A 14,202-nucleotide genomic window follows, 5' to 3' on the forward strand; every position below is an offset into this window, starting at 1 on the left:
GGGTGGCGGGGGCGGCCGGACCGGGCCGGAGCTGCGCCGCTCGGCCCACCTGGGTAGCCGAGGCTGTCCCCTCCACACCGCGCCGAGCCGGTTTTCCTCTGCATCTTTCGAAACCTCAGCTTCTCCTCCTTTTCCTTTCTGTTCCCTACACCAAATCCCGAGGCCCTGCGAGCCGTGCGGCTGGCTTCTCCTTGTGGCGCTCCATCTGTCGTTCCGGTAGAAGGGCCGGAGCTGCGCCGCTCGGCCCACCTGGGTAGCCGAGGCTGTCCCCTCCACACCGCGCCGAGCCGGTTTTCCTCTGCATCTTTCGAAACCTCAGCTTCTCCTCCTTTTCCTTTCTGTTCCCTACACCAAATCCCGAGGCCCTGCGAGCCGTGCGGCTGGCTTCTCCTTGTGGCGCTCCATCTGTCGTTCCGGTAGAAGGGAAGCGAAAACCTTGGGGGACACGCCCCCCGGTCTGAAGCGGAGAGATGGTGTGACCCCTTCTCGGCTCATCCTCATCCTTCCTCATCCCAGGCTCCTGGGCTGCTGAGATGGGCTCGCAGCCGGGTGGTTTTTATTTTCCTTGATTGAAGGGGATTTAAGAGTAATTAAACATTTTCAGAAATTAAAGATTTTCACGTTAGGAATGAAAAAGTGGATTCGTTAATCTGATTACTCTCGTTTTGGTTTTGGTAAATATTTTTAGCTTTGTGTGTGTGTGTGTGTGTGTGTACTTTGTGCATATTGTCTTTGAATGGAAAGGTCTCCTGTCTATTCGGTTGCTGTCTCTTCATATTTTTTGAGTGGCTATCATTAGTTCCAGTTGGAGGTATTGTATTTGTCGTTTGTGTGTTTCGGAGAATGATGGGGAAAATGTTGGCTTTCAATTTTTAAAAACTTGCAATTACTTAGGTATGCCTTTGATGGAACCGGTGAACAATGGGAATTAGGACAGCGGTTTGTCAGTGATTGTAATTTTTTTGTTGTGGGTTGGTAATCTTTAGAACTGAGAAGAGAGATGAGAGACAGACATTGTCCTCTTGTTTAGCGTTTATTAGGCTGTGCTTTAGAGCCGGTCTAATGGACTCCTGAAGTCACTTGTTTCATCAGCTGTCATTGTTGAAATGAACGACTCCTTAGTGAAAATGTCTCTCATTGAGCATCACCACTAGGTAGGCAGTGTTGTTTATTTATTTGGTAGCCAGATTTGAGGGGGGGGGTGTTTTTTTGAGACAGGATTTCACTATGGCTGGCCTGAACTCACTTTATAGACCAGGCTGGCCTGGACTTCACAGAAATCCCCCTGCCTCTGCCTCCTCCTGTGCTGGGATCAAAGGCCTAAGCCACCATGTGGGAGGTGCCAGATAATCTTTTAATGATTAGTTACAAGTGTGGTGTGATCAAATCATTACTAAATGATTTCAAAGAAATTGAATTGTTAAGTGTAGAGACTGTTTTGGTCACTTTGACATATCATTGCCCTGTAGACCCATTTTATTTATACTCTTATGAATGTGGTTTTTTTTCTGTGTTGGATTGGGTATTTTTCAAAGAAACTGTATTTGACTTGCTAATCTAAGTAGGTGTACAATTTTTATAATTTTCGGAAGTTACAGATTCATAATGTAGCTGGGCATGGGCATGCACTTCTGGTACATCAGCTCTGTGGAGGCTGAGGCAAAACCATGGAGACGGAGAGTTTAGGACCAGCCTCTCCTCGGTAGTGAGACCCCTGCCTCCAAAAACAAACAAAACCCAGCAGGCAAGATGGCTCAGCAGGTAAAGGCACCTTCTGCCAAGTCTTAAGACCTGAGTTCAATCCCCAGGACCCATGTGGAGGAAGGAGAGAATGGCTTCCAAAAGTTGTTCACATACACAAAATTAATAAATGTAACAACAAATAAAACCACGAAACAAAGCTCGGTGTGGTTATGCACACCTTCAATCCCAGTACTGGGGAGGCAGAGGCAAGGGAATCTTGAGTTCAAGGCCTGGTCTACATAGTGAGTTCCAGGTCAGCTGGGGCTGTGGGGAGACCCTGTCTCAAAAAGACCAAAAATAATAATAATAAAATAACCCACAGAATAAAAGTCATCTTTAGGTAAAAATGCATAATACTAGCTAGTGTTTACTTTGTTCTTACTATATGGTGGACACAGTTTTAAACGGTATTCGTGTTTACTTATTCAGCCCCAGAATTTATAAGGTAAGAACCATTGTCCTTATTTTACAAATGGGTTTAACACAGTGGTTCTACTTAATTTTATACGCACTTCTTTCCGTTGTGGCACCAATGTTAGTAAAGCAAATGTCTACAATTAGTGCATCCACTTTAAATTCAGAGGATTCTGTCAAAATGAAGTTAGTCATACTAGAAATATGGACATCTCTATGCCATAATTTTCATGCTGTGACAAATTAATAGGAAATGTTTTTAATTACAAAGAGAAATGTTAGGGGGAAGAGTTCATTTTGACAACCTAACATTGTTTTTTAATTTCTTTCATGTTTTAATTAGGTGTCTATGTATGTGTTTGTGTGGGTTTGTGCTTGTGAGCGCAGTGCCTGTGGAGGCTAGAAGAGGCTGTAGGATCCCTTGGAGTTGGAGTTTATTGGCTATTGTGAACTGTGGGTGGTAGGTTCTGGGAAGCCCACCCAGGACCTCTGTAAGAACAGTATGTGCTCTTAACCACTGAGCCTTCTCTCTACCCATTGACACCCTAATTTTGTTAACTTGATAATACCAGAACCACTACAATTATTTGGTGTAGAGAGAGATTACATTCTGAAAAATGCATTGCTAGGCATTTTTTCATTGTGTAAAAATACTGTAGAAAGAACCTATACTAATCTAGATGTTATACACTACTATACTGTTAGGCTGTATGGTATATCCCACTGTGTATGTGATTTGCCTTGACCCTAAAGCATTGTTGCGTGGCAATAGCTACACTTTCATGCTAGAGAGAGGAGACCGATGAACTAGGTTAATTTTTGTGTTATGTCATACATACTATCAATTTAGGGGTTTATTAGTCCAATTTTCTCATTATATAATCAGCCATATATCTGTCATATTCCATAAAAATTTATTCCATTGTTTATGCAGTATACTTTTGTAGCAAAAAATCTGCCTGATTTTCCTGTGATTAGTTCCAGTTAACATATTTATTACATAAGAAAGTATAAATAACCTCTGTGTAAATAAAATTGTGATGGTTCCAAAAGAGTGACCAACTGGAAAGCAAAATGTGAACATTAGAATTAGTCTGGAAAGTAGCCAGCTCCAAATTTCCTCCTGGGAAGTGTCACTTACCTACCTCCCTTTCTCTGTCCCTCCCTTCCTTCCTCCCAGTCAGACCCAGGGACTTACACGTGCTAGGTGGCAATATGTCACTGATGCTGTGCTACAACTGCAGCCTCCACTCCCATCTCCCTCTTGTTTTTGAGACAAGGTCATTGTAAGTTGCTCAGGAAGAAAAATCTTATAAAATAGAGGAGAAAGTCTCTAAATATTTGAGGTAACTCCCTGTTGCTGAATATATGTCGACGAAAGTTAGTAGATGTAGGGCTGTTGAAAGCATTGTGTGTGGATGCTGTCTACAGCAGGGTACATTTGGTCAGCCGCTTCAGAGCCACTTAATGAAGAGTACAACTCTAGTTAGCTAAAATACAGGGGGTTTTTCTATACATAAGATTATTTTGGCTGAATATGAAGAGGAAAATCACCTTGTAGGTTAGGCTGCTAGCTCTACAGTCTGGTGCCATCATTGTGATGGTTCCAGTGGTGACCAAGACATTGGGATTCTCTAGCTTGCAAGATTAATCTGTTCAATTCTGGCTAAGGCATGATAGTGCAGTTTGGAATTAAGTTTTGGCAGTGATAAATACACAAGAAAAAAACACTTCATTTTTTTTTTTTTTTTTTAAGTCTTTTTGAGACAGGGTCTCCCTGTAGACCTAGCTGACCTGGAACTCTATGTAGACCAGGCTCACAGAGATACACCTGCCTCTGCCTCCCAAATGCTGGGATTAAAAGTGTGCGCTACCATGCCCCACAAAACCCTTCAGTTCTTAGTGAACTAGGAAATCAGCTAACTAGAACGCCCATTTGAAAACACGGTTACTGTAAAGAGAAAAGCAAGTGGTCAGGGTACTGATGTAATGATACTGTTAGAGGATTCTGAGGTATTCCGTTGCTTGTGTAATGTTGGGTAAGACCTGTGAAAGATCTGAAAATGCTTTTAAGATCAAAAAACGAAATCATTGCATCAATTTTGTATGTGGGTAGCTGATAATTTCGAATTTTACGTGAAAAAAGAAAGACCCTTTCTGAGTTTTTATTGGGAAAAGAGTATTCTTTGTGGATGTTGGTTTTTTTGAAGTAAGATCTGGCATCAAACTTCTGTTGGTCCTCCTGTCCCAGACTCCTGAGTGCTGGGATTCCAGACATTATTCTTAATTGTAAAAGAGAGGTGAGTCTGTTTTCTTTAATTTTATAGACTGTTATTTGTAAACACAAGGTATACTTTTGATGCCCAATGAAAGTCCATAAAATGGCTGGGTATGGTGGCACATGTCTATAATCTTAGCACTCAGGAGACTGAGGCAGGAAGATTATAAGTTTGAGGCCAGCAATATCCTGTTAGAAAAAAAAATTAGAATGGCATTTAAAGATGGTCCTTAGTAAAAGTGTAGATCTTTCTGTTTTTATTTGCGCATAAAAAATGAGTTAGGCTGGGCTGGGGATATAGCTCAGAGTAGAGCATTTACCTAGCATGTGTGAGGCTCAGGCTGCAATCCCCCAGTACTGCCAAAAACCCAGTCAGACTAATAGTAAGGACCTAGTATTTAGACTTGACAGTGATGTGAGGGGACAATTCATAATAAAACATAATTGCTTACAGTCCTTAGCTTTAGCTTCAAGTAAAGACTAAATACCCTGAACATGCCTAGTATTTTAAATTTCCTAACCAGTCTGATTTTGCTAGTTTATTTCACTTAGAATCATGTTTATATTTTCTGTTCATAATTTTAACTGGAATAAGGTAGTCTATCAGTATTCATTATTACACTTTTAAAAAAATTGATTTTAAGCCAGGCATGGTGTCTCAAGTCTGTAATTCTAGCACTCTGGAGGCAGAGACAGGTGGATCTCTATGAGTTAGAGGTCGGCCTGGTCTACATAGTGAATTGCAGGCAAGCAGGAGCTATAGGCACACACTATCTCAAAAAAAAAATTTTTTTTTAATTCTAATATTAACTCCTTTAAACCTTAAGGAGTACCTCTTTATTCTGATGTTCTAAGTAGGATGAATTGTTTGTATTTATTTATTCTGAATTTTCCTGTGGTAGATTATGTGTGCCAGTCTTTATATATGTGGTACCTTAGTTTCACGTATGCAGTTCTTTGTTTTGTTATAGTTGGTCTGTATTTGTTTTAATTATTTGAAGTTGCTAATTGAGTAAAAGGAAATGTAGCCTTTAAAAATTTTACTTTCAAAATCAATTTTCTGAAAATGGCTAGAAATTATTATTATTATTATTTTTTGGTCTTTTGAGACAGAGTCTCTCTGTAGCCCCAGCTGTCCTAGAACTCACTATGTAGTCCAGGCTGGCCTTGAACTCACAGAGATCCGCCTGCCTCTCCCTCCCGAGTGCTGGGATTAAAGGTGTGCGCCACCATGCCCAGCTCTAAAAAATATTTTAAAAGTAACTTTTAATCTGTCTCATTTTTGTATATTGAAAAACATACATAAAACATGTTTGATGAAATAATAAACTCATGCTGGTAAAATGGCTGAGCAGGTAAAGGCATTTACCACATAAGCCTAGTTCTGTCCCCAGAATCCACATAAAGGTGAGAGGAGAGAAGGACTCCATCAAGTTGTCCCCTGACCTCTGTGTGTGTGCCATGGTCTGCACACACACATATAATAATAATAATGATAATAATAATACATTTTAAAATTAAATAGTAAATTAGGAAAGGATGTGATTTATCTGTTTAGGTGGCTAGCTGGTGAATGGAGGGCTAGTTCATTGTGTGTATGTCTGTGTTTTAAATTGTGTTTTAGAATATTGTTTCATTCTGTTGTTAGAAACAAGCCATGTGATGTAATCTCTTTGCTATTTCACTTTTTTAAAACTTGCATAGTCTGAATGGATATCCATTGACAGGAGACAGATGATGCAGAAAGCCAGGGCAGCTCTAGATACTCAAGTAATAACTTGTAAGCATGTGATTAAATGTTGATCCTCTAATTAATAATTTGAATATCTTTTGAGAGTATATCCTAACTATAGCAGTTGTCTTTTTTAGGGGTGATATCAAACTAAAGTTAGCTGTGTTTTCATTTGTACCTATTGTTTGTCTATGGGGGAGGGATTGCCTTGCTATTTTGAATGGGGTGGTCTCTGATCATTTTGCAAGTGGAGTTAATTTTGATTGTTGAACTCTTGGCCACCAGAAAACTGTACAATGTATGTAAGTCTGTTAAAACCGCAAATACCTTCTTGCTATGAACCAGCATTTCCTTTTCATTGCTTTTAATGCTTTTGACTTATTTATTAGTGATGGGAAAAATTGACTGTCATTGATGAAATTTAAAGATACAGTCAACTATGGAGAATAATACATTTGAAGTAATTATAGCAATATAATATTGAATACATGCTTGATATGCTATTGAACATCATTTTATATTCGGCTATTGAAATATAATTGATATGATCAGTATATAGCAGTGTAGTTGAAGTAATACTAACACTTCAATTTCTTTTCCCATTTACTTTGAATCAGAAGAAGCTCATTCATACAGAAGACCCATTTAATGATGAGTATAAAGAGAGGCAAGAAGTGGAAATGTTGGCTAAGAAGTTTGAAATGAAATATGTGAGTATAATAGTGTTCACCTAGGTTTTTATATTGGCCTGTTTGTGTGGCTGGTTGGGAGGCCTATAAATCTCCATGGCTTACTTTCTATTGATTGCACAAACTAGAGCTGAATGAATGGCGCCAACAGTTTTGTAGGTTTGGTGACTGTGATCATAGGCACCATTCATTATAGCCCTTCTAGAATCTAGGCAGTTTCCTTAACAAATCTAACAGAACTACAAGGTAAGTAATATTTGTCATATTTTACAAATGAAGAGAATGAGGCTCTGAACCCCAGGTTAAGTGATTGATCTGTGGTCACACAAGTGTCAAGACTCCGTAGCACATCCAGGTGTATGTAGCTCTAACACCCCACCACCCCCACCCCCACTGCTGAGTAGAACTGCTGTTCTCTGAGTAGCAGTTCCTCAATCTTCCTCCCTCTGAAGAGTTTAAGAAACTGAATGTGTGTACTACACTTCTGGGCTGCTTGCATCAGACTCCATCAGAATCAGTATGAAACTTTGTTCAAAATATCTTGTTTACATTAAATACTCATGTACATCCTGTATTCGGTACTACAATATATTAGTTTTTATTTTAGTATAAAAATAACTTTAATACCTAATTATTGCAGCATTTTTCTCCAACTTTTAGTATAATTGATTGTAGGAAGCTCCCTCATCACGCCCTATTTATCCTATGTCTTGAACTCTTCTTGGCACTTTGTTAAAACACAAGTGAGTTGAGATAATCTGTGACTATTTAATAAAGCAGATGAACTGGTAGGTGTTTTAAAAGAAAGGATGCACAAAAATGTACACTTAATTTGTAGTGGTTTTGTTTTGTTTTTTTAAAAATATTCTTTGATTTTTAAAAAAAATTTTATGTGAATGGATGTTTTGCTTGTGTGTATATAAGTATACCTGTGTTATTCAGTGCTTGCAGAGACCAGAAGAGGGTATTGGTTCCCCTGTAACTGAAGTTACAGACCATTTGTGAGCTGCCATGTGGGTACTGGGAACCTGGGTCTTCTGCAAGAGCAGCCAGTATTCATTTTTTTATTTTAAATATTTTATTTATTATTATTATTATTTATTTATTTTTTGTCTTTTTGAGACAGGGTCTCCCTGTAACCCCAGCTGGCCTGAAGAGGTCCTCCTGCCTTTGCCTCCCAAGTGCTGGGATTAAAGGCATGCACCACCATGTCCGGCTTTATTTATTATTTTTTAATTTTATGTGTATGCCTGTATTGCCTGCATGTAGGTAAGTGCACCCGTGTCATGCAATGCCCACAAAGGACAGGAGAGGCCATCGGATCCCCTGGAACTGGAGTTACGGACAGTTGTTAGCTACTGTGTGGGTGCTGGGATTTGAACCTGGGTCTTCTGCAAGAACAGCCACTGTTCTTAACCACTAAACTGTCTCTCTAGCCCATTTTTGTGCTTTGAGAATCAGCTCATGATCCTCCTAATTCTGTCTTCTGTGTGCTGGGCTTACAGGCATGAGCTACCATACCTGGCTAATTCGTAGTGTCTAATTACAATATAGTCTTCTGTTATATAAACTTTATTATCTGTTATATAAACTTTATATCATATACAAATTCTAAAATATTGACTATTTTTATACGAATTATGCATTGTTTCAACTTAGTGTTCTAACCAAGCAGATCTACATGATTCAAAATTTTGAAAAATAGTGACTTTTTCCTTTTACTGTATTGCCCCCCCACCTAATCCTGCTTCCTAGGCAAGTAACATTTTGGGGAACTCTAGAGACATTGTATGTTATATATCTGTTTTTTACACATATTACAGAAAACTATGCACACTTTTTGCTTTGTACATTTACTTTACCTTAGAGATAGCATACTAGTCCCCACATGATTTAGATTATCTTTAAATGTTTGCTCTGAGCCAGCACTGTAGAGGTGGAGGCAGGGGGATTACAATTTTAAAGCCAGCCTGGGCTGCATAGCAAGAACCTGTTTAAATAAATTTTAGAATTATTCTTATAAATAGTACTGCAGTGCTTTGTAAATTATTGTTTCATGCATTTTCAAGTTTATTTGCAGGACAGATTCCTAAAAGTGGCAGATTTAGGTCTGATGTCACTATAAGTTTCTGCTCTTTCCAGCACTGCATTAGAGTGTCCTCCCTCCCCCACCCCACCCCCTCCATGGATGACAAAACTACCATTAGAATTGCCCTTTCAGTGGTTAGAGAGATGGCTCAGCAGTGGGAGCACTGATTGCTCTTGCATAAGACCTGAGTTCGATTCCCAGGACCCACATGGAGGCTAAGAGCCATCTATAACTCCAGTTTTAGGGGTTCTGATGCCTCCTTCTGTCCTTTACAGGCATTGTAGGACATAGTGCACTTACACTCATATACATAAAATAAAAATTAGAAAAAAGAATTTCCCTTTGCAAACAGGAAATTTCTAGCATATCATCTTTCTAGTAATGTGAACTGTAAGATGCACTACCTGTAATTCATATTGGGGCCTATAGAACAGTACTTGTCCTTGGAAAACTTCTGTGTTTTGAAGTTGATATATAAAATTGAGTCCTGGGGCTAGAGAGATGGCTCAGCAGTTAAAAATACTGGTGGCTCTTTCAGAGGACCTGGGTTTGGTTTCCAGCACCCATGTGATGGATCCGATGATTTCTGGCCTCCACTGGCACACCATGCATCTGGAGTATTTATATATATGCAGGTAAAATACTCATAAACATACAATTTATTTTTTAAAAAATCCGAAAAATACTAATTGAGTTACGAGTTTGGCTATATGTAGGCATTGTCATCGTGCAGAGATAAAATACTACTCTTATTGTAATCCGGATTAATAGACTATGCTGCTTTTCTAGATTTTTATTTTGCCTACTCTCTTATTTCTATTCTAATTCCACTTTCCTACATCATTAAGCATTGCATCCAGGAATATTAAATGTATATAACAAAGTACTTGGAACCTTTTAAGAAAATCAGGCCAGTGGCAAGGTGTCTTGGTGGGTAAAGGCGTTTGCTACCAAGCCTAAAGAGGCAAGTTTAATCCTTGGGACCCACGTGGTAGAGGGAGAGAACTGATTCCTGCAAGTTGTCCCCTGGCCATCATACATGCTCTGGCATGCACGTATCCACACAGACACACAACAGAAAATAAATAAATTAAAAATTAAAAGAAAAGAAAATCAACAGGCCAACAGTGACATAAAAAAAGAGAATTTATCAAGTACTAGGCTTTCACAAAAGATCACTCCTAGCTAGGTGTAGTGGCGTATACCTGTGGTCCCAGCTATTTAAGAGGTTGAGGTGAGAGAGACTTTTTTTTTCTTATTGAGACAGGGTTTCCCCGTAGCTCCCACTGCCCTGGAACTTACTATGTAGACCAAGCTGACCTCAAACCCACAGAGATCCACCTGCCTCTGTCTCCCGGGTGCTGGGATTAAAGGTATATACCACCATGCCTGGCTAGGTGAGAGACCCTCTCTTAATTTTTAGTCATTTTTGAGATAGGGTATCTCTGTAGCCCCAGCTGGCCTGGAACTCTTTGTAGACCAGGCTGACCTCAAACTCACATGCCTCTGCCTCCAGAATGCTGGGATTAAAGGCTTGTACCACCACACCCAGCAGTGAGAGTCTCTTGATCCCACAACTTTGAGACCAGCCTGGGCAACAAAGATCCATTTCCCAAAAAAAATTTTTTTTTTTTCCTTAAACAGGTACCCAAGAATAGCAAATTCGTGTGTTCTACCCAGTTAAAAATCAGTGAAATGAGATACTGGAGATGTAACTTAGTTGGTAGGGTGCTCATGTCTAATACACACAAGGCCCTGTGTTCTATCCTTTGTACTTCATAAACTGGAGTGGTACACAGGCCTGTAATTCCAGCACTCCAGTGGTAGAAGTTGGAGGACCAGAGGTTAAAAGTCATCCTTGGCCTTAGTCAGCTTCTGGCCATTGTGGCCTACATGAGACTTGTCTCAGAACAAGGGAAATCAGAAATTACTGGGAGTATAAAATTGTAAAGAGTGCTGTATATTGAATTTATGGGGTTTCCTTCCCTCCTCTGCTGTCACATTTTTATGGCCCATTTCTTGTTTCATTGTTCATATGCTCAGATAATATAGCAACAGTTGTTAAATATTTTTAGGGAGAAAGGGCAGCAGACTACTAAGTATTTATTTCTACCTAGATTATATTAAATCATTGTTGTACATAAATCTTTTTTTCTTTTAAATTTTATTTATTATTTTTATTTTATGTGTATGCGTGTATTGCCTGCATGTAGGTAAGTGCACCCATTCGTGCAATGCCCAAGGAGATCAGAAGAGGCTGTTGGATCCCCTGGGACTGGAGTTATGGAGTTGTTAGCTGCCATGTGACTGCTGGGATTTTAACCTGGGTCTTCTTCAAGAACAACCAGTGTTCTTAACTGCTGAGCCATCTCTCCAGCCCTGTACATAAATCTTTTTTTAAAAAGTATTTTATTTTGTTTTTATTTTATGTGTATGAGTATATTGCCTGCATGTATGTAAGCGCACCTGTGTTGTGCAGTGTCTACAGAGATCAGAGGAGGGAGTCAGATACCCTGGAACTGGAGTTATAGATGGTTGTTAGCCACCATATGGGTGTTGGGACTCAAACTGGGGTCCTCTGTAAGAGCCGTCAGTGCTTTTAACTGTGGAGCCATCTCTCCTGCTCTGTGTTATACATACATCTTAACTAGTTAGATCCAACTTTTGATACCTCTGCTATTCCATAAGCTCCAGATTATGTGTTCTTGGTTACTGTAGGAAAAAAGCAAGATTGAGTTAAGTCTCCCTTGCTTTCTCATTCCCTTGTATGGCTCCAGTTGTTGAAGCTAAACATCCCAGGTTCTGGCTCTGTTTTAAGATGATTTCTAGGTAGTATATGCCAGAGCAGGGAACAAGGTTCAATTTAATGGATGTAGAGTTGTTTTTCTCAGTCTAATAGGGCTCATAAGATTTCTCTTAGTGATCTTTCTTCCTTTGTAAGTCCAGCTATCTTAAAATCCTGTTTCTAGAATTGAGTATAAAGTCAATAATCTCAGGGAAGCCTGGCATGATGGCTCACACCTTTAATCCCAGCAGTAGGAAGGCAGAGGCAGTCCGAGCTCTGTGAGTTCAAGGCTAGCCTGGTCTACATAGTGATTTCCAGGCCAGCTGGGGCTACAGGGAGACCCTGTCCCCCTCCCCCCAAAATAATAATTTCAGTGACAGTATCTGGCAGAATACCTGGTACCTAGCAGGGACTCAGTTAAGACTTTGATTCTGAGTAACTCCCTGCCAGGCATTTATTGCCATTTATGAATTACAACTTTAAAATCTGCTTACTTAAAAAAAGAAAAAAAAATCTTTGTACTATAAAAATATGAATACAAACTTTCATGCTTAAATTCATGTTATTTGGTCCCTGAGTCCTAATAGCCTCATATTTTTATAAAAAGAAAGGACAGTGATAAGTTTGATACAGAATATTAAATGAAATAGTTGAAAGCCTTACAAATAAAAGTAGTTGAAAGTGAGCATGGTGGAACATGCTTGTATTCCCAGGATTTAGAGGGCAGAGGCAGGAGGATTACTATAAGTTTGAGACTAGCCTTATATAGCAAATTCTAGGCCAACCAGAGTTACAAATAGTGAGTCCTTATCTCAAAAAAATTAAAATAAATGTAAAAATAATATTTTTATTTTGGCATAGACCTTGAACTCACAGAGATCCGCCTGCCTCTGCCTCCCAAGTGCTGGGATTAAAGGCATGTGCCACCGTGCCTGGCTTGAAATACTTTTCTTAAATAGTCTCAAATATAGTAGTGGTAAATGGATATTATAAAAGCATGATATCCTTTTTTTGGGACCGTTAAGAACTTTATTAATTATTCCTTGGTGAGCCATAATTGCTGAGAAGTTAGAGCATTTTTGTGATCTCCCAAGGTCTGGTTTTCCTCTGTTTTGTCCTTTTATTGCGTATAGTCAGTCAGGTTTTGGGATAAAGGAGTTTGTTTGGGCAAACTTATTAACATTACCACAAAAAAAAATTCTACTTGTGAAACAGATACCTGTCACCTGGTGTGGTGGTGCACACCTTTAATCCCAGAGGCAGGCCAATCTCTGAGTTCAAGGCCACCCTGGTTTACATAGTGAGTTCCAGGCTAGCTGGCACTACGGGGAGACCATGTCTCAAAAAGACCAAACAAACAACTGTATTTAGGGTTCTGTAGACTAACAATAGTAGTGTACAACTAGCCCTCCATATTCGCAGATTATGGCCCCATAGAGTCAACCACACAAAGCAAAAATGCTCCAACAAAATAATTACACCTGCACTGTATATTTTCTTATTATTCCCGAAACAATATTTGTTTATAACTATTTACAGAGCATTCACATTGCATTATATATTATAAATATCTAGAGATAAAGTATATAGCAGGATACAAGTAGATCATATGTAAATACTATTCCATTTTATGTAAGATATTTGAGCGCCTGTTGGTTTTGTTATTTGTTGGGAGTCTTGGAACCAATCCAAGATGTCAAGGCTTGGCTTTCTAGTAAAATCATAAAATAACCTTTTAAAGCAAACTGTAAGGGAGAGGGTAGTTTGAAAGAGAAAAATATTCCTAGCTCAAATAATATGTTTGTGTTTGTTTTAATTCTAATTACTTGCCTTGTTGAGCCTTATAGTTGGTGTGGCTTCTTTGAGCTAAATAAATTCTCTCTAACCTCTATAAATCCCTGCAGAACTATTGAGAATCAATAGGGTTTTTTTTTGTTTGTTTGTTTGTTTTTGGGGGGGCATTTGGGAGGAAGGTCTTATTATATCCATAAGTGATGTTTATCAAAGTCTGTGTTTATTGTTTTTGTGCTGTTTCCACTGTGCTTTTCCCCTGACTTAAATTCCAGGCTTTTCTATTGGTAGGTTGAAGTCAGCATAGATATAAAGAAGATTGTTGGTGAGCACTGGGACAAATTGAGAAACTTTGTAACTGGGGTGTTTTCTTCTCAGCTGTAAGACTCTGGAGTCCTGCTTGCTCTGTCTGCCTTAAGTCTTTGGTGAATGTTGGTGATTAGTTCCATTTACTATCAATTCCAGCCAATGGGGGTCTTGTACTAAGAGTATCTTGTTTGTTTTCCAGTTAACTGATGGTATAATCATTCTGCATTGCCTTAAGATTCTGATTATCAGGTTAAGCAGGTATTAATGACTCAATAATAGTCTCTGAGTCATAGTGAATGAGTACCTCTGAAAATAGATTGAGAGAGTTCTTCATCTGAGATGTAGCCAAGTTCTAGTTTTCTTATGGAAATA

General features: G+C 39.1%; 1 protein-coding gene across 1 annotated transcript in view; it reads left to right on the forward strand.

Annotated features, from left to right (window-relative positions):
- The window catches only part of Ubn2 (ubinuclein 2), a 92,869-nt gene that overhangs the window by 783 nt on the left and 77,884 nt on the right, over positions 1-14,202 (forward strand). The window contains exon 2 of the mRNA XM_029558846.1: positions 6,785-6,877. Within this exon, the coding sequence (XP_029414706.1) occupies positions 6,785-6,877 (93 nt within the window). The remainder of the gene's footprint in view (positions 1-6,784; positions 6,878-14,202) is intronic.

The sequence above is a fragment of the Nannospalax galili genome, unplaced genomic scaffold (genome assembly GCF_000622305.1).
Source record: "Nannospalax galili isolate Female #2095 unplaced genomic scaffold, S.galili_v1.0 scaffold307, whole genome shotgun sequence".
Classification (NCBI taxonomy): Eukaryota; Metazoa; Chordata; class Mammalia; order Rodentia; family Spalacidae; genus Nannospalax; species Nannospalax galili.